This window comes from Chelmon rostratus, chromosome 4, assembly GCF_017976325.1.
Source record: "Chelmon rostratus isolate fCheRos1 chromosome 4, fCheRos1.pri, whole genome shotgun sequence".
Lineage (NCBI taxonomy): Eukaryota > Metazoa > Chordata > Actinopteri > Chaetodontiformes > Chaetodontidae > Chelmon > Chelmon rostratus.
The window spans coordinates 27,068,737-27,089,135 of record NC_055661.1 but is presented as its reverse complement, the minus strand read 5'-3'; the positions used below and the strand labels follow the sequence as shown (position 1 = coordinate 27,089,135).

The window sequence follows — 20,399 nt, the reverse complement described above, 5'->3', positions numbered from 1 at the left end:
CCGCAGTGATGCCTTCGCTGTTCAACCGTGCCAGCCGTCCACTTGTTGATAGCAAAAAGAGTCAAATGAGTAGAGCTCCAACTATTAATACTCAAGTGTCTGTATTACCAGATACGCATCCTTGTGTGCGTAATCTAAGAACGCTGTTATGGATTCCTACTTCTCTTAATTTCCTTGTTTTTCTTCGAGTTGCTTTTGTTTTGCCTCTGTAGCTTTAGGCTGAAGTTGATGTCACATGAACGCTGCACTTCTTCATGATGCTGTAATGGAAAGTTTTGTAAAAATCTAATTTGTGCAGAATCCTTAAAGCCCTTGCATTACGAGTCCTCGTCCTTCCATGCAATCAGTTATATTCGTGGCAGGCGTTGCATTTGCAGCCCGTCAAGCATTTTTTTGTTTAGATAAACATCAGAAAAGTTCGAGGACACTTTGTGTAGGACTAAATGCAGACCTGATCGGTGAGTTATTATAGCAGCATAGTTTTATGGTGTTTCAGTGAGAAAATCTCGCTTGAGTTTCACGCCCCAGCCTCATGTCTTTGTTGTTCCTGTTGCTGCTTCTTATTTCTCTGAATTACCAGCTAAACGTCAGTGGTGTGAAGTCAGTGTGAGAGATTTCCTCACAGCCGCAGCAGCGTTTGAAGGCGACGTCCTTTCCAAGTGCCATCAGTCATTGCCGGGTTCCACTTCGTCACTGTCAAAGGGCCTGTGTCAGTTCTGCAATTACAGCATAATAATAGACCACAACGCAGCCGCAAGACCTGTTGAGTAAGTGGACATTGTCATTACCAGACTGTGGTGTCACAATGCTGTAGGGCTGACAGAGCCCAGAAGGTTTGAGAGGGTTTCTTGGGTTTTCTTCAGCAAACTCCTGCAGATAAATCTGTGAACCTGCTAATCGGAGCAGTCGTCACTTGCAGTCACATAATTCCAGCCTGGATTCAGCTTCGTATGAATCACCTTTGGATCTGATTAGATAAAACTTAATTAATCCCATGCTGGGAAACTGAATTGTTACAGACAGCAGAGAATAAAAGAGATATAGAAAGATAAATAAAAAAAAGATACAGAAAAAAAATCAACTATTTATATGTACATTATTTAGAAGAGTATAATATTATTGCCATAAAAATACTATTGCCGTACTGAATTGCAGTCAGATATAGATTGTGAATACAGTGTGTGTACTATATTAAACAGTAGAAAATATATATCAGCAATAGATATGTAATAGACATGAGCGAATGTTAATCTGCTTTTAATATTGTTGACATTTTTGTGTTTCTATTATTTTGTCTACTGCCATGTATTTACAATAACAAACACCTGTTGTTCTCACCTTTGATTGGCTGAATCATAATGTCATTGAACTAACTGTAAAGGCACACTAATGTAAATTTTGTCCCTTAATTGGTCCGCATCAGCTTCCAATTAGTTACCTGCTTAATGCATCATAACACACTCACATTGCATTACAACAGCTGCTATAATGCTTTATAATGCATTAATATGTGTCATAACAGCAGCCATGATCGTACAGAAGACAAAAGACGTGTTACTGCAGGAAAAGCACAGGTGTAAATATTGATATGCTTGATGGCTGGATTCCATTTAGCTTCAGTTTCAGGGTGCAGGTGTTGTGCACGCTGGCTCACTGTCACCTGAAGCAAACCAACATGTCTGCTGTGAAGTTGGCTCATTGCATGATTCAAGTTGTGTTTGACAACAAACATGAAGAAATAAAGAAAGCTGGATTCAGAACTTCTTCATGAAAATGAAGTTAAATAAAAAAAAAAAAGTGTCATCTACCCACCCACATGTATTAAAACACATGTTTAGCCTTCAGCACTATTTTAATCATGCTGGTTATCTTTTGGCTGACTTCCCATCATATTCGAAAATAATAATAAAAATCCCTCAACCGCACACAGTTTCCTCCAACAGGCCTCCAGCAGCTCCACCGCCACCGTCAGTCTGAGCTTTATTCATTCATTCATCAGCAGCAGCAGTTTCTGTCAGAGGGCCCCCCCCCCTCCCTCATTAAGTTCAGCACACTGTCATTAATGAGGCGTTCAGGGGAACAAAGTGGGCCTTCAGCGGCGGGATGCTCGCGCATCACAGGGAAAAAGAAGCCGCTCGAACGGGAGCGGCGTCGCGTAGTTTACTCCCAACATGGTGACGAACACGTTGGGTCACGCTCACAGGTGAGTGTTGCACAGGCTCGCGCGTGACTCAGCCAATCAGCGCGGGACTGTTTGTTCCCAATTCACAACTTTCAAAACATTTACGCGTGGAGCCGTGGGCTGAGTCCGGTGACATCACCCTCAGTCATAAAGACGCGCGCCAGCCCCGAAACCAAAGAAACTAAAGACAGCCCGGCGCAGACCCGCAGAGGCGGCTTCCAGCGACCCGGACCCCGCACGCGCGCTCCTCTCATGGACAAACGCCCCTCCGAAGACATGAAGAAGCCGAACGCGCTCTGCTGCAGCATAAAGGTAGGCACCCGGCCGCAGGGCAGGCTGCAGGACTCCTGGAAATGCGTTTTAACCTGCCGCTCGCATCCTCTCTGGAACCGTCCGATGATTTATTTTTAGATGAAGATTGCGCAACGTGACACAGATAAGACGAGAAGAGTGGAGCAATTAAAAGACGAGCGTGTTCTGTCTGCCTGGAAGCCTGAGCTCAGGGTAAACAGATCAACAGCTGCTCGGTCATAATGTCGAGGTGCGTCTCACCTTTGAAAGCTTCACAAGTGTTAGTGGTCAGAGGCGTCCTGATGCAGCCGAGAACAAGCTTTTCCTCCTGTCTTTGAACGTTTCACTGTGTTTTTAATGACCAGTTTGTTGTTTGTTTGTTGTTACCGGTCAGAGAAACTGCTTCACTGCTCAGGAATATTAATCAGTGTCCAATTAAAAATGAAATTCACGAGAAACGAACATAGAAAAAGTTTATTTTTGTCATGGATGATTCAGAAGTGGCTGAAAATGCTCATTTCCTGCAGTGAGAAGTTGTTGTTGTCTGAGGTGAGGATTTGTTTATTCTGAGGCGAAAAGCTACACAGGAGAGGAAAAAAAGAGTGAAATCATTTGTTTTTCAGTAACGTCAGGATCATTTTCTAATATTTATGTCAGTTTCAGAGCTGAAGGAGGTGAAGAGCCAGTGAATGTTTGGCATGTTTGCCTAAAAAGTGACTTCATCAATCATGAGAATAATCTCTAATTGATTTTCTGTCAATCATGGCAGCTCCAGACATTTAAATCAGCTTTTTGTGTGTTTGGCTGCTGAGTAACAGTTTGCAGTATTTTCTGCACCTCTGGCTTCGGTATGAAAAGTCTGAACCCCGACCGGGGGGAGAAATGTAACCCCACTGAGAGCCAGAATGAGCTGTTGTACTTCGCTGAATGGCAACAATGGGGGAGAAACAGTTTGTTCCAGGGCTGTGAGTAATAATGAGGCAAAACTCCACATAGCTCGCAGCAAAACTCAGCGAGAAATGACATGTCTTCTTCGTTGGTGCTGTGATGTGTGCATGAAGTGTGACTAACGCGCCGATGGCCTGCGAGTCTGGAGGAGACGGTGACAGAAGCAATAACTTAAGCAACTTTGAAGCTTCCAGACTTGAAAGGCCCTCGGTGTGTTGCCCAACACAGACTGTGGTGGGTCCAGATCCGCAGATCTTCTCCCGTTTGTGGGTTCGAGTGCTCGCTTTATTTAAAATCCACCTCTGCTGAAGCCGCGATGCACGCACAGAGGCTGGAGGAGGGTGGCGCAGCACGGTTTGACCTGGAGGCAGGCCCAGAGGTCACAGTGAACCTCCACAGTGTGAATGTAGCTGCAGCTCAGAGCTGTGGAACCATGTGTTTAGATAAAGGAAGAACAAAAGCAGATGAAGCAGCAGGTGAGAGGTGGAGGCAGGGCCATGATGCCAGAACTCCTGGTTACTGTTGCCCCCCCGGTCCAGCAGTTGCAACCAAAGAGCAGAAAAAAACTGGCCAAGTTGCTTTTCACATGAAACCGGATCACCGTGCTCTCTGCAGAGCCAGCTGCTCACCAGGGAGCAATCACATCCATCCATCTCCTCTTGACGCGAGCACACGCTGTCCCGCTCTCGGCTCTCTGTTTGCTCGGTTTCATCAGGACACTCTGTTTGCTTTTTGCACAACTTTGAACTTATCTGCTGTGGGCTACACCTAGGCTGCACCCGGGTTACACCAGCGCATTCTTTAAGGATGTCTCCGCCCGTATCCGAGCCAAGTTTCCGCTCAGGGGTGCATAATGTTTACATCCAGAAATGTTGGAAAGCTCTCGCCTCCTGCTCGCTGCTCCCCACACCTCACAAAGCACCTTTTTTTTCCCCATAGAGTTACAAGAAGATTGATACCACTCTCATTATTGCTCGTTCATTATAAGGCTCCCGCCAGCAGCTGGTTAGCTTAGCACAAAGACTGGGAACAAGGGAAAACACCTAGCTTAGCTTTGTGCAAAGGCAACAAAATCCATCTGTCAGCACGTCTGAAGCTCACCAGTGGACGTGTTGTGTCTCGTTTGTTCATTCGAGAAACAAAATGTAAAAACAACTGCTTTTATTTTATTTATCTGTCAGAAGTCACTGCTCTCAGCCAAGAAGCAGTCCGGCTCATAAACCCACTGTTACCTTCAGGTTTTCCTACTGATTAGAGGATAAAGTGTTAATTAGCTCGCTTTAGAGGGAGCCTGCATGCCATACCTGCAGACATGGCTAAGCTAACTGTTTCCCCCTGTCTCAAGTTGATTTTGTCAAAGTGAATAAACGTATTGAACAAAAGCTCAACCTGCTTTAAAGCGGAGAAAATGCTCCTTTGATTGTGATGCCATTGTGCAGCAGAGCTTTTTTTAATGCTTGTTTGACAATGAACGGAGGCGATTCTGTGGCTCTGGTTTCTTTCAAGTATCCTGGGAGACTCCGTGCACTTTGCTTTTCCTTCATTTCATTTCATCGGCCGAGTCGGTCGAACATTTTTCGTCGCAAAAACAAAACATTTCCCGGTGGAAATCCACGGCTATCCAGCGCCTTAACTCCGACACGCGTCCCCGAAATGAAAGCATTTTGAAATTCAAGTGTGAACTTCCCTCAATTCTTCCCCTCACAGCAGGGTTGAAGGCCGGGACAATAACGTCAAGGCAGACGGAGCTGAGCGTCCAAAGGGATAAATATGCTCAGAATCCACAGAGAATGCGACTGTGCACAAACACCTTCCTGCTCAGCGACATCAAAAAGGCTGGATGGTGGTTCAACAGGACTGCTGAGGCCTCTTTTTCCACAGTTTCTGTTATGCAACATTCCCTCATCGTGCAAACTGACCTGCTGTGTTTTTTCTTTAGTGCTGATCAGGTGCAAGAAAACACGGCCTGAAGTGAAATTCTGTGTTATCAGAACTGTGATGTGTTTCCAGTGTTGAAGCCAAGTGTCAGAGAGTCAAAGGCTTGGCTCTGAAACATGATATTAGCATCAGCGCTTATCTACAATACAAATATGAATCAAAGATGTTGACTGAAGCTGTGGGAGCCTCTGCGGGGGGGGGGCATTTGCTGACCAGGGGAAAAACATGCTCCGAAGCTGAGTTAAATGGTTTCTGTAGAGAAAATCACAAGAGTTTGCTGATGCTGACCTTTATTTCACTTAAACTCACTTTGTTATTGCTGCGTCTCCAATCATTGGCCACGAGTGATGAAAGTTGTGAGGTCGGGGTGGGGGGGGGGGGGTTTAAAGAAACAGTTGTGAGCTGCAAACTTCTTGCTTGAATTTAAATGCCTCTCTTTGCCTGCCAGCAAATAAGTCTGGTCAAATCACTGAGATAATTGAAGCCCATGTGAGACAAAATGAGGATGAAATATTACTAACCGTGTAAAAGCGTCTATTGTGTGTTCTAACAAACCGCAAAGCCAAACTTTAACAGGAGCATTAACTGTTCTGAGTGGAACACATCGTCTGTTCTCCCTCAGCCAACCTGGCAGCCGCTAAACAAACTGAAAGCTTGGATTTAACACTGTTTTCTTAGCAAATTCACTCCTGATCCCAACACGTATCTTCAGCGCCGTTCCTGCGTGTAGAAGCCACGTACAGAGCGTCAGTGAACGCCTCCCGACAGGCGAGTGGGCCAAATTGAGCTTTCTCCTCTGGATGGGAAGAGAAAAGTCCAACAATCATGCAATCAGTTGGAGACACACGGAGTTTAAGTTGAACTAAGTAACGAACTGGCTGACAGTAAGTCCAAAATCAGTGACTCACACGTTTCATTACTCTTTTGGAGCTGTACTTTAGTTTCTAGGAAAACCAGATGAGGAACTGCTTCACAGTAAGACTCCATGATGTGTCATAGTGCTCGAATTTTAATCAAAGCAGCCTCTGAAACGGCTGAAACTCTCTCAGCTCTACAGAGCGTTTTAGCGTCTTTCAGCTCATTGTTTTGGTTGTATGGTCTGTGGCTTTACTGTTTCTGTTCATTATACCCATACTTTTGCTGTGAAGTAATCACAGGAACGTGTTTGTCAGTGAAACTGTTGCTGATGGCCGTCGTCAAAAATGCATCTACAAAACAAGAAACCGGAGATCCTCAGCAGATCAGTTTGAGATGTTGCAGGGAGGGATGGAACAAGCAGGAGCAGCCACAGTGAGCTGATAGATGGAGAGCTGAGGTGTGTCTGCGGTGTTACATCGCCTCGTTTAACACCTCACTCAATCCATCAGTGGTTTTCTATCTAGAATCTGTAAATTTCAGCTATGAAAATGTTGTTTCACGCCTTTGAAATGGGAGAACGCAGCAGAGTCCAGGCCTGACGTGTTGACACTTGTACGTTGTGCCATGTGCTTGAGAAACAGCTGTTTTCCACTTTCATTACTTCATCTTCGCTGCAGAGATGAAGTCGCTCCACCGGGTGAACTTCACGTCATCTCCGTGTGTTGGCCCGGCTGCAAAGTTCTGCAAATCCTCCGGTGTTACTGAATCTGATGGTTCCTGCGAATTGGTCTGCTTTTTCTCCTCAGAGGAAGCTGCAGGAGTCTGTTCTGCCTAACGTCTCTTACAGCTGTAAATGACACAGATTTAAGCTCTGGATCAAAGCAGATCAGAGCATACTGGACATTTGGGATATATATTAATGTTGGAAATGGTTAGAAGGACATATTACTAAACATTTCCATGGTTCACTCTTTATTTTTGCTATTTAATCAATTTATTTACTGTGTTTTTGGCCACAGGATGCTGCAGTGAAGCAGAGCGTGTTGCAGTTTATTTCTGTCTTTCACATGCCAGCGTTTCTGTATTTGTCTCTATAATGTGAGACTCAAGCCTGTCTTCCTGCCTGTCTGTCTGTCCCAGCTGTTTGTCCTGTGCCACGGCCTCCTGCAGTTCTCCCAGCTGCTCTACAGCGCCTACTTCAAGAGCATCATCACCACAATCGAGAGACGCTACGGCCTCAGCAGCTACTCCTCAGGAACCATTTCCTCACTCAACGAGGTACGAGCCAACAATAACACACCCTGCACGGTCGGAGATCGTGATAGATTTATTTCAAGGCTACCGATGACAACGGAGGAAGCGGAGAACAAGCAGCATATCAGAATCACACTTCCTGACTTTTCAAGACAGACTCCAGTGTTTTGGAACAGGCTTATTACGGATAAGAATAATAAAGATTGTAGCGGACGTGCTCGTCGTGGAGGGCGCTGGATTTTTTTATTCTCACCTGGGATTTGAATGCACCACACAGATGAATATTTTCCGTTTGTTTTCAGGTTTACATTTGCCTCCTTTCAGTTCAGCAGTACAAAAACAAAAATACAAACAGTACAGAAATACTTCCTGTACACACAGTCGCACAACCAGACAGTCTCTACAATGGTTTATAGGGAACAAAGGAGTTGAAGAAGAAGAGAAGATTCTTTAGCAGTGAGCAGCTGCTACCTGTCGCCCGGGTCAATGCAATGCTCCTATTGGAGGGTCTGTCTGTCACCTGACCAGCCACCTTCACAGTACAGCTCAGGTGGTTTTTGTCCCTCGGGTTCTTTTGCAGCTCAGATCCTCTCAGGATTTGGCTGAAATCTAATGTGATTTACAAGATCTGATTTGATTGTATGGTATTTTATGAAAACACACCCCTTTCAGCAAAAACGCTCGAACAAACCTGTAGACTACCTGCTCAGCCCCCAAGAATGTTAGCGACTAGCATTTAGCAGCTAAACAGCTGGATATTTCTCATGGGAGCTGGTGGAGAGACAAACAGAGCAACAATAAGACTGAGTATTGCACTTACATTCAACAGGTGAATAGAAATACAACAACGTATTAATGCTAATGTATGCTAATAAGCAAGTGTTTGCAGCATCAGCTGAAAAGGTGATAATATGTCAGTTAAAGCAGTTTTGCATTTGTGAAAGCTTCATTCTGAACTGTGCCTGCATCGTGTGCAGACCACACTGAAACCCTGTTTTCATGCACTGGTGTGAAAAAGCGTACCTGTCCTGCCTGTTTGAAACATGTGTCTGTGTCCTAGGTCAGTAACAGTCTGCTGATCGTGTTCGTCAGCTACTTTGGGAACCGGGTTCACCGTCCTCGCCTCATTGGGATCGGAGGACTGCTGATGGCCGTCAGCGCCATCATCCTGACCTTACCTCACTTCGTCTCCCAGCCCTACGAATACGACTCCGTTCTACACAGTAAGACCAAGACCTGAACGTGAGGCCCTGCAGCTTCTCTGTCTCTGTCTCCCCAGCACCGCTGTGACAGCTAAAGTGACTCAGTCCAGAGGACTCGCGAATGTACAAATATATGGCAATTTATGCTTTCCTCCTCCAGGACGCTGCAGCATCGTCTCAGCAAAGGCAACAAGAGCCTGCTGTTCTGCTCTGTGCTCTGCAGCAAACGATGCATTTAGAGAGCCTTTCCGGTGCTCTCCAGCTGAACTTTTGCATAAATGAGAAGGAAATTCATAATCTCTATGCACTCGCTGAAAGCTGAGGAGATTAGAGTTTCCTCCAGGGTATTTAATTTGCAATAACAATCCTGCTCCTGCTTTCACTTTGCCCCCAGTCAAAGCACCTTGGCATTGAACGGCGAGTCAGTGAAGGGCCAGAGAAGCTTCAGGAAATTAAAGTAGGTGGACATCTGCAAACACTGGCATGTCATCAGCTCTCACTGTCTCTCCCCTCTTCTCCTCCCACCCGCTGGGATCCAGATCGCCACGACATCTGCAACCTGCAGGGCAACGCCAGCGACCCTGCGTGCGGCCGGGACGAGACGCGGCGCCTGGCCGACACGAACAACCAGTGGCTGCTCATGGCCAGCGCTCAGCTGCTCTTCGGCATCGGCTCGGTGCCCATCCAGCCGTTTGGGATTTCATACATAGACGATTTCGCTGGACCTGCCAACTCCCCTCTTTACATAGGTGAACGACCTGCGGTTCAGCAGTCGATTGATTTGTGCAGATTAGGAGACATAATCTGAAGTTCAGAGTCTTATTCTGGGTGATTCTGCACGCTTCCATGTTGAAAAGCTCTTTAATGAGCGAGCTTGAAGACTATTATTATATTATTTCAGGACCTTGGAATTACAAACCTACAAAAGAGGTTTAGAGGTTTCACATCCCAGACAGCCAAACTGAAATGCAGTAAAGATATTTTTATTGGTCAGAGTGACAGGCACCTTTAATGTACTCTGTATAATATATAACATTAAAGTCTAATCACATTTTCAATAGGTTTTAGATCAGGTAGACCAGTGTTGTTTTAATAGACAAAATCAATGAACTGCCTGATGAATGGAGTTATAATCAAAGATGCTACAATTCAGAGACATGTTTTTAATTTAGCTCTGAAGATATTTTTCACTGACAGATTTAAACTGATACCTTTTTACTAAAAAGGTTTTAGTTAAATAAAATTGTATATAAAATGTTGCCATGAATGCATAAAACCAAAATTAAACCTGTCAAAGAATATTGTGAATATTGTGATCAACTCAAAGAAAGACAAAGCAGCCCAGCCGTCCTTCAAAAACTCTCCCTCACAGCTGCTTTTTCATTCACAGCCATCCTGTTTGCAGTATCTGTTTTCGGGCCCGCTATTGGCTACCTGCTGGGCTCTGTCGTGCTGCGGATCTACGTGGACGTGGACAAAACTGGTTTAGGTATTGATGAGGTCTTAATGCCCGTCCCAGAGTTATTTTATAGTCAGGTTGGAGCAGGAAAGGTGGCTCACTGTTGTTTCTGGTCACTGCTGTTTCTGGCAGGAGCTGAACAGGAGCTGAGACACGGTGACCCCCGCTGGGTGGGGGCCTGGTGGATGGGCCTGCTCATCACCACCGGCTGCCTGGTTCTCACCTCCATCCCCTACTTCTTCTTCCCCCGTAGAATGCCTGTAGAAGACGAAGTAAGTCACACACTGACCAAACATTCGCTGCAAGTATCTGGTGGATTATGTCAGCTACAGTACATCTCTGGTGTCTTACTGACACCTGCTGGCTGTATTACAGCATTGCATTTTGTACTTTTTTCACCATCTTTACAGTAAAGTTGTATAATTCTGCTTTAAATTAATTATTTTCAGTGAGAGGAGAATTGTGAAAATCAAACCAATTCTACAATGAAAGTGAATGAGCTCATTAGCATTAATGCACTGACACTATATGAATTTCTTCAGTCGTGAAGGTGTGGTTTGGGATTGAACTGCCAGGCCTTTTTTAAAATAAAACCTAAATTGTTGTGTCATTTCTTCTCCCTCTCAGTTATTGGAAAGTTGTAGTTGCAGCTAAAAATATGAAAATATTCCAGGTTATGTCATGTCAGAAAGAAAGAGATGCTCAAATTCATGAAACAGATTGTAACAGATTACACTCGTACAATAATTAATGAAGCTAAAATTGTTGAATATCTAAACTCCATGACTCCAACTCAGGTTGGTCGTCTGTCCCGTTCTCGTGAACTCGTTATCTCAGGAACGCCTTGAGGAAATTTCTTCAAACTCGGCTCAAACTTTCACTAGAGGATGAACTGATTATTTCACTGTGATAACTGAGAAATTCATGCACTAATTCTGACCAAATTTCACACAAATGTTAAATATGATAAAATAAAGAAGTGATGACATTTGATACCCAAAATAATATAAGATGACTAATCTAATCTTTGGTGTCCACCTTGAAACTGTGCTGATTGTATAGATGTTCTGTGCTGTCGACTTGAAGACTTGCATGAAGCTTCCACGTTTTAGAGTTTGTTGCTTCTTCACATCCATATCTGAAGCGATGCTGTCCACCTCGAGCTGATTGGTTGTGCTGATGTTGAACTTCAGCTGATTGTTGTTGCACCATGTGATGAAACTCTGAGTGTTTTTTCACCGTAACCATACATGTGAGAACATTTCACCAACAAATACACTGAATGCCTTTTATTAAATTCCTTCACTGCAGATATTATTTGAGTCGGGACAGACATGGATGGAAACTGCAACCTGACTGGTTGGTGGAGGCAAACAAACACCAGGCGATAATTCTATTTGAGAGAGAGTAAGACAGCTGGTTAACATGCGAGTTAGCTGTTGGGGAAGCTGAAATAGTTAACTAAAAGTAATGAATAATGGATATTTCAGTATGAAAAAGGTGCAAAAACAGCCAAAACCTTTTGCAGAAATCTTCTATTATGATGTTTGACAGCTGCACCGTTTGAACGTATGAGCACTGTGGAGCGACCGCACAGAGCTGTCGATTCAGTCTAATGTTCCCACGTCACCCGAATGCATCATGAAGACACAGGGGCTTGTTGCAGGAGACTGTGCGACAGAAAGTTTAACTAACGGGGCTGATGTTGTTCACAGGTGACCCTCCAGGTGTCACGCTGTTTGTTTGTTCACACACACTCCAGTAACAGCTTCTACTGCGTGTTATTTTCCAGGCGACCGGAAGTGAGACCGACATGAGCGATGACTTCAAGAAGCCGGATATCTCTTTACTTGAGTTCCTGAAGAGTGAGTTTATTGCATTCACACTGCAGCCGTCCCACCTGTTCGACTCACAAACTGCCGTCATGCTCTGTGGCAGATCTATCAGCGTCATGATCAGTGTGTCGGTGTGTGCTCAGTGTTTCCCAGGATGTTTGTCCACCTGCTGCTGAGCCCTCTCTTCCTGATGCTGGTCCTGGCCCAGTGCTGCTTCTCCTCGGTGATCGCAGGTCTCTCTACGTTCCTGAACAAGTTTCTGGAGCGACAGTACAGCGCTTCGGCCGCCTACGGCAGCCTGCTAGTAGGTAGGTGCTGTAGGAGAGCAAACATAAAAGATGGAGCTTTGGGAAAAGATTCAATTATAGATTACTATTATAATCAGTGTGAGCTGGTGCAGTAATTCATGTCATGATGTACAGGATGGTATATATTAAACCATTTTTATGAACTCTCCGGAGGTGAAATTAAACTGTCTTTGAATGGACACCGTGGCCTCTTTCCAAAGAGTTTGCACTGTAATTTTTCCTTTAACGAAAGTGATTATTTGTGTTTCCCTCAACTTTGCCCCCTTGCAACATTAAATGTATTTGCCGACTGCAGCTGTCGTTTGTGTCAGGCAGTCAGAAAACAAATTAAAGGGCACATAATGTGTAGCGAAACCCATCTTAAAGGTCCAGTGTGTGAGATTTATATTCTATAATATCTGTGAATATGTTTTCATTAGTGTATAACATCACATCATCATGTGTTTTTGTTACCTTTGTGAATGAATGAGCTGTCCATGTTAAACCACCATGCTTGTACAGTAGCCCAGAACTGACAAACTAGGTCTTTTGCATTTTTCGCTGCCATATCATGGGATGTTGCAGCGAGGGGTATTCATTTGGTTGCAATCTGCAAACTCACCACTAGATGCCACTAAGTCCTACACAGTGGACCATCATTGCCCTCTGCACAGGGATCACCGGGCTGTTTCTGGTTCCCAGGTGCTGTGAACCTGCCAGCAGTAGCGGTGGGGATGCTGATGGGCGGAGTCATCATGAAGAAGGCGGGCCTCTCTCTGAAAACCATCCCACGCTTCTCCGTGGTCATGCTGACCACCTCCACCCTCCTCTGCGTCCCTCTCTTCTTCATGGGCTGTCCCACACAGAAAGTCTCCGAGGTCAATCATTACCAGATCGGGCAGTACGGGTGAGTGGGGTGTACTGATGATGATGATGATGATGATGCTTTTCATGCAAACAGCATTGTTTCTCAGAGGGTTCAGTTTTTGGGACTTTTTTGGAGAGTTTCGCTCCCCTGCTACATCATATGGTTTGTTGATCTGATTAGTTGAAGTAAGCCTGCGGTAGACAGATTTATCCAATCATCTGCCAAGAGTTTTTTTTGGAAGTGCCTTCCCTTTTCCAAACAGTGTCCGCGGACGACTTCAGATGGTTCTGTGTGACAAACCATCTGTTCGTCAGGTCCGTTTCTAACAATTACACTCTGTTTCTGAAACACGAGTACGTTTTCATTCTCATTCATCAAATCTGGGAGCATACACAGTGCATACACATCCACAGGGACTGGACTGGACACTTTACACAATACAGTCCCATTCCTTTAGCTTTTGCCTTCATGAATATGTAAATTATAGATTAGACTGGCCAAGAATTGGGCTGAAGTGGTCCAATCTTACCTTTCAACTGGATTCCCAAAAAAACACACCCATGCTGGTGCCAGTATTCTGAAACCATCTTTGTTTGTGTCTGGTAGCTGGTCGTCTTCTTCTTCCTTTGCTTTTCTTAGTCCTTTCTATGTTTCTTAGGGTGTTACTGCCACTGACTGTAGATCAGTGGAATAGCCTGAAACTGGTGAGTCTATTGTGCGTTGAGGTTATACGAATAAATCAGGGCCCACTTCTTAAAACATTGCTCTAAACTAGTGGTCAAAAACTCAAAGAGACCTTTAAGTCAGCTGATAGCAGGCTAAACAAAATGCTAACAGCTCATCATCACGTTTGATTTTTGCTGAAAACTCTGAAGCTAGAATGGTCGCTTTACTTGCTTTCAGTTTTCTTTATGATTTAATATCTATGTGTATATTACACCTTAAATATACTGGAAAGCATAATATTTGAGCCTTTTTGACTTCATCACAACAAACGCTCGCAGACACAAAGTGCTCGGATGTATTTTAGTCCAAAGCAAACACGTGCTGCTCAAACATCAGCTCTGAACTGGTTTTCTGAACTGGTCTCTCTGCCCTCCACAGGTCTCTGTCCTTGTGCTACTCAAACTGCTCGTGTCCTGCCAGCGCCTTCAACCCAGTGTGCGGCTCTGACGGTGTTGAGTATATTTCCCCTTGTCATGCTGGCTGCACCAACTTCACCAAAGACCCCAACAACACCCACAGGGTTCAGGTCGGTGCCTCCTGTGAGCACCTGCTCATGGTTTCCTCCCACAGTAAACACCTGCGGCTCAGGGCGTCATACCTCGATGTATTTAACTTATAGTTATATAGCTTATAGTGATACTGTATATGAAATTTCTATGATAATCCATTCAGACGTGCTTGTGATTGAGAGTTGTGTAAATCAAACTTGACATTTAGCCGTCCTTTTTATCTGAGGGATATTTGTGCAACACCGGAATAAAACTGCAGAATAAATCATCAACAGCAATCAGTGAAATTACCTGATGCAGACTAATCATGTAAGATAGGAATGCTTGAAAAGCGCAAATGAAATATATAACATCCAAGAAGGAGAGAAAAGTGTTTAAAACTTATAATAACAGTCATTACCAGGATAATTTCCTTCTATAATCTCGTACAATTTTCTCAGTGTGGGACGAAGGAATAAGCATTTGGTTCTTGTCCCAGCACAGGATCTGTAAATTAGCCTGTAATTAACCTTTAACTGTGTACTCGGGGGCAGAGTACTGCAGGGAATGCCTGCTGCAGACTAAATGCCATTAAGATGCATTGAGGGTGTTTTTAAATCTGCTCTTCAGGGGGTAGACTTGATCTTTCGACAATTTTTTTACAGTGTTAAGCACATACCTGGAACAGGAAGTGACTTTGGCCTTGGATGCCGCTGAGATTTGAGATATAAATAAGACCACAGCATCTCGCTTCAGTGTCAGAGCGTTCAGAGTTTGTGACACGTGGTCCTCGAAATGAGATACGAAGCCCCGGACCGACAGCACATACACGTCTCATCAGCCAGGAGCTTCCAGCCTGTTTGTCTCCTGCTAACGGGACACAAGTGGCTCATAATCAATGTCCGATCGATGCTTATTAGTCACAGAGCATGTAGGGGGTGTTTCAGGAGGGACCGGACGTCTGTGTTTAAACGTCACAGCTTGTGAATAATCCTCCGGTGGGTGGATTGTGTGACTGCTAACAGAGTATTAGTCAGTTCGACTCAGCATGGAAGCCCATTGTGTAACACTGATGCACAAACACAGACAGTGATGGCTGCAGCTTGCTCAATGGATTAAACCAGAGAAATCACAGAATAATTGTTTTATCTTTCCGCTGGATTCAGTCCACAAGCGGCCAACTGAAAGTGGAATTTAATGAGGGGCTGGATAATCATTTATTTTTACATTCATAAGCTATTTCTGCCGTTTAATAAATCAGCAGAGAGGTGTGTAGTATTGTTTAAAATCATGTTAGATGTAAGAAATAAGCTGTGGAAGACATTTTCACTTTCTGTGTTGGCACGACAGCGTTTTATATTTGCATAAATCAGATGTTTTCAAGTCTTATCAAACTATGCATCATTGCTAATTACTTTTAACATAGAATACACTTGTATGTTGGCACTTGCATGATGTTATCATCCGTTAGCATTGCAGGGTGACAACTGCTTTCCATGTTTTCAGAGAAAAAGCAAGTAATTGTATGCTAAATATGAAGCGTAAAAGACTGTTAGCTTAGCATAAAGTGCGAACGCAGGTGCAAACAGCTAGCCTGGCTCCGTCCAAAAGTGTGTTAGCATGTTGCGTCTCATTTGTTTAATCCGTATAAAAACTGAAATGTTAAAATGACCAATAGTTGGGACTCGGTTACTACCGGGAGTCTTGTCATCACCATGAGTCTTTATGCTAAGCTAAGCTAACTGGCAGCTGAAAACATGAGAGAGTGGTATCGATCTTCTTGTCTAACACTCGTCAAGAAAGCAAAAGTATTATTTATTTATGTACCAAGATGTAAGAGGAGAACAGGGCAGATGTTAACGACAAAAGTAAAATGTTGCACATTTAACACCATGACTCTTTCCTTTGCTGTCTTTCTGGACACAGCTGTATACCAACTGCAGGTGTATATCTGGGAGCCAGAGTCACGCTCGCCCGGCGCCATGTCCGAACAGCTGCCCACATTTTCTTCTCCCCGTCATACTCGTCATCTCTCTGGCATCGCTGATCGCCTGCCTCACTCACAACCCCATGTACATGATGGTGCTCAGGTGAGGAGGGATGGCGGCCTTTTACACTGTATCCACACTTTCACTCTAATTCTTACAACATTTTCAGGGGCTTTTATGACCATTTTCCTCCCACTAACTGCTGCAGTCAAACACTGAGCTGCTCTTGTCTCTGCCAGGCTCGTCACGAAGTCCATAAAAAGTTAATCAATGAGTGCAATAGATTTACTTCATGTTTGAGAGCTAAGTATGAGAGGAAAGTAAATAGGCGACCAGTCAAGATGGGAAATTTGATGACATTTTAATTTTACAAGGGTTCATAAAGATTCTGGAACAGATTAATTCAATGATCTTTCAATGCACGACAAAAACATATGTATTAATTTATCACTGCCACTGTTTATTCAAAAAATGACACCGTACACCAATAGAAAGGCAGGTATTGACCTTCTTCTTCTTTTCAGATCTGTTCCCTCTGAGGAGAAGTCGTTTGCTATAGGAATTCAATTTTTACTCATGAGATTATTAGGTAAGTTATCACACAAATACTGTTTGTGTGACCTGATATACTTGTATGAATAACTAATTATTGCATTAATGAAACTTTTTTTTGTTAAAGTGCCCCAAAATGCCAAAATATCCTCCCAGCTCGCTGTTATTATTGAGTTGTGTGGAGTCCCAAAGTGTCCAATATTAAATAGACATTAAGAAATAAATAAGACCTTGAATTAGTTGTGAAAAATACATAAATGAACCAATAAATTATGTGGTAAAGTAAGAAATGATTAAAACTCCATTTATTATTGTGAATTGTTATTTTATCATTATTATTTTATTATTTTACCAACAGTTTTGTAGAGGTTCATTTTTATTCCATTGTGTGACACAGAAGTGACAAAATAAACTTGACTTGAAACTAAAAATGTCCTTAATTAAATAATAATAAAGTCCAATAAAAATATGAAAATAAGAACTGTGAAGTAACATTTGATAAAAACAAGATGAGTTTTACTAATTTCTTATTTATTCCACAAATTATTGGTTAATATATGCTAGGCAATAATTACTTTATTTTAATGACTTATTCATTTAAAATTGCATACAGCGGAGTTTGTCCCTCTGAGCTCGCTGGGATGTGCGGCTGCTATTGTGTGCTTCAACTAAATTAGAGAATGTAATCAAACACAACTTTTATTTACAACCCTGATTCCAAAAAAGTTTGGACGCTGTGTAAACCAAAATAATGCTGTTGATATCTACTCAGTTAAAAAGACAATATATTTAATGTTTGACCTCATCAGCTTCATTGATTTTTGTAAATATCTGCTTATTCTGAATTTGATGCAGCCACACCTTTTAAACAAGTTGGGACAGGAGCAACAAAAGACTGGGAAAGATGTGGAACGCTCCAAAAACACCTGTTTGGAACGTTCCACAGGTAAACAGGCTGATTGGTAACAGGTGATAGTGTCATGATTGGGTATGAAAGGAGCATCCTGGAAAGGCTCAGTGGTTCACAGCGAGGATGGAATCAGGGTTGTACACTCTATCGGCCTCTCGTGGCTCCATCTCAACCATGACGAGACGTCTGTCTTTCGTTCTCCTCAGCCTGGCTTCCTGCCCCTGCTCTCTTCGGGATGGCCATCGATACGTCGTGCGTCTGGTGGAAGCACGTGTGCGGGAAGAAGTTTAGCTGCGGTTACTATGACAACAACATGTTGAGGAACAGGTTAGAAAGCCTAATGCTCCGAACACATATCACATGCACAGACGCAGCACACCCATGTCGCCGCTGACAGCCGTTTTTTTATTTGCATGCAGGTATTTGGGCTTACAGGTGGGTTATAAGGTCATGGGCGTCATCCTACTGATGATGCTGGGGTGGAAGGTGAAGCGGACCCAGGAGTACAGTCTGGAGAAGAGGCCCGAAGGACTACTGTGACCCTGCCGCATCACTGTTGAGCCAAGCATCTCTGTTTCTGCTGTGGCGTTCAGCATTTTGAGGTGTGCCGAGCGAAGCTGTGTCAGTGGGAGAAAACCACAGCCAAGAAAAGACGACACTGACCTCAGTTTCTGGAGGCCCACTTCCCTACCTGGTGCTTCACTGGCTGGAGTTAAGATAAGAATTTTCCAAAAGGGAAAAATTTAAGATGTTTCTGAATGCTTTAAAGCTTGGAATTATCGATCCACTCATTCTTGTGTGGCACGACATGTTCCATGCATCTGAGACAGTGATTAGAGTTCAAACAGCAGATAAATATCTTTGTGTATTACTTGTTCCTATAAGGTCGAAATCTATTCAGGCTTCTATTTCCAGTGGGAACATATTCTGTAACTAATTAACTGTATTAGCTTAATATTTAAGTTTATTTTTATAGATGTTTGTCTCATACACAGAGACATCTGTGATTAACTGCAGTATTCGTTTCATATATGATCACATATTAACGCTCAATTTAATTGCAAGCTAATGACTTTTCAGATATCAAGTACATAAATTCAATTAACCACACATATTATGCTATCTACTGGTGTGGTTATGTGGTCGTTATTGTGGAGTGCGTAAATGTGTAAGCGTTACTAGCTAATAAAAAAAATATACATTACCATGAATCAAATCAGCATGGAGTAATTTATTCACTTAATTTATGTCCTGACGGCTGGACGGCCAACACAGCAAAGTCAGCAGCTCTAAATGCCTCAGCTTTACTGCACGTCAGTTGGTTATGGTACTTTAATTAATTTTAAGTTTGCACAGTAAAGTACAATATCAGCTAAAGGTGGTTCCTGCATTTTGAGATAACATTGTGACCATAACTCCTCGAGGGAGACACAATGCATAGAGGACAGAAAGCGGGGTTGGGGGAGTCAACAGTGGCCCAATTGAAATTACAGTATTAGTAAGTCTTACATAACTCACAAGGTAAACAACATAGTGACACTCAGAGAAGTGGATGAGAAAAGAAGAAAAACTACGTATATGTGTACCACTGTGTATATTGTCATGTATTGGTATGGCAGGGTGGCTTGTAGGAATTACATCAATAGGTATTGAATATAATATCAGGAATCACGTAGGTATACATGTACAGGTATGGAAAATATAGTCAGATACATACCTGTATAATACATACTGTACCTGCACAGAGCATTCATATAAATATAAGTGATTAAATATTGCACTTATATTATTTTATATATTTATATTAAATATATGCTGATATTTGCTTATATACTCTGATATGTATGTACATATGTAGATATGTATTTGGCCTATATTTTTTCCACATGAAGATCAGTTTGTGGTTCGGGGGGAGTCCGACTCAGCCTGTGAAAACAATGTAGTGTAATAACAATGTTTTCTGTGGCTTTGTCATCATACTTATTTATTTATTTATTCAGCGTGTCCTGAAAAAACCTCACAGCTCCGGTTCTGCAGATGGGAAAAAAACAAAGTGGCTGCACTGAGCCACAAAACACTATTCCAGCCAATCAGCAACAGGTGGCGTTGTGCTGGTGCACAGCACAGGGGGGAGGGGAGGGGCGATGGGGGGAGGAGAGGATCGGTAAATCTGGCATGCTAACATGCAATCGCATTGTGAAGATGGAGAGATGTCCTGTACTTTGAGCATATATTTTACTACATGGCTGCACAACCTCTCTGCATACAGCTCATTCCTGTCTACCACAGCACCATATTTTACTCTATTTTATATATATTTTCCTGTATTTTAACTTCTGCATCACTTTATGTCTTAGATTCTCTTTTTTTTTTTACTTCTGTGATTTTCTTTTTGCACGTTTTGTTTGAGCGTTGCTGAACAGGGCTTGAGAGCTAAGGATTTCATTGCCTCACTGTGATCATTGTGCATATGACAAATAAAGAACTTATACGAGGGGAGGAGGCTAATTGAAAGATCCTATCGAGCGGCATTAAGGAAGCTGCAGAACCCAGTGTTTTAATGAGGTTCATCCACGCTGGAAACTAAAAGCCAAGATATCTCAGCCTCTCTGT

General features: G+C 43.1%; 1 protein-coding gene across 1 annotated transcript; it reads left to right on the top strand.

Moving 5' to 3' along the window:
* The first annotated feature begins 2,144 nt into the window (after positions 1-2,144).
* On the top strand, positions 2,145-19,641 carry slco2a1 (solute carrier organic anion transporter family, member 2A1). Its single transcript, XM_041934851.1, has 14 exons — positions 2,145-2,494; positions 7,358-7,495; positions 8,532-8,694; positions 9,213-9,422; positions 10,064-10,162; positions 10,265-10,404; positions 11,925-11,997; positions 12,111-12,275; positions 12,957-13,161; positions 14,227-14,374; positions 16,263-16,426; positions 16,849-16,913; positions 17,993-18,113; positions 18,206-19,641. Exons 1-14 carry the CDS (start codon positions 2,435-2,437, stop codon positions 18,324-18,326), a joined length of 1,872 nt encoding a protein of 623 aa, XP_041790785.1. The 5' UTR covers positions 2,145-2,434; the 3' UTR covers positions 18,327-19,641.
* Positions 19,642-20,399: the final 758 nt, after the last annotated feature.

Coding starts and splice junctions, on each gene's coding strand:
- slco2a1 (XM_041934851.1), top strand. CDS start 2,435: ATGGACAAACGCCCCTCCGAAGACATGAAGAAGCCGAACGCGCTCTGC. Junction 10,405..11,924: donor GAATGCCTGTAGAAGACGAA/GTAAGTCACACA, acceptor GTTATTTTCCAG/GCGACCGGAAGTGAGACCGA. Junction 18,114..18,205: donor AACAACATGTTGAGGAACAG/GTTAGAAAGCCT, acceptor ATTTGCATGCAG/GTATTTGGGCTTACAGGTGG.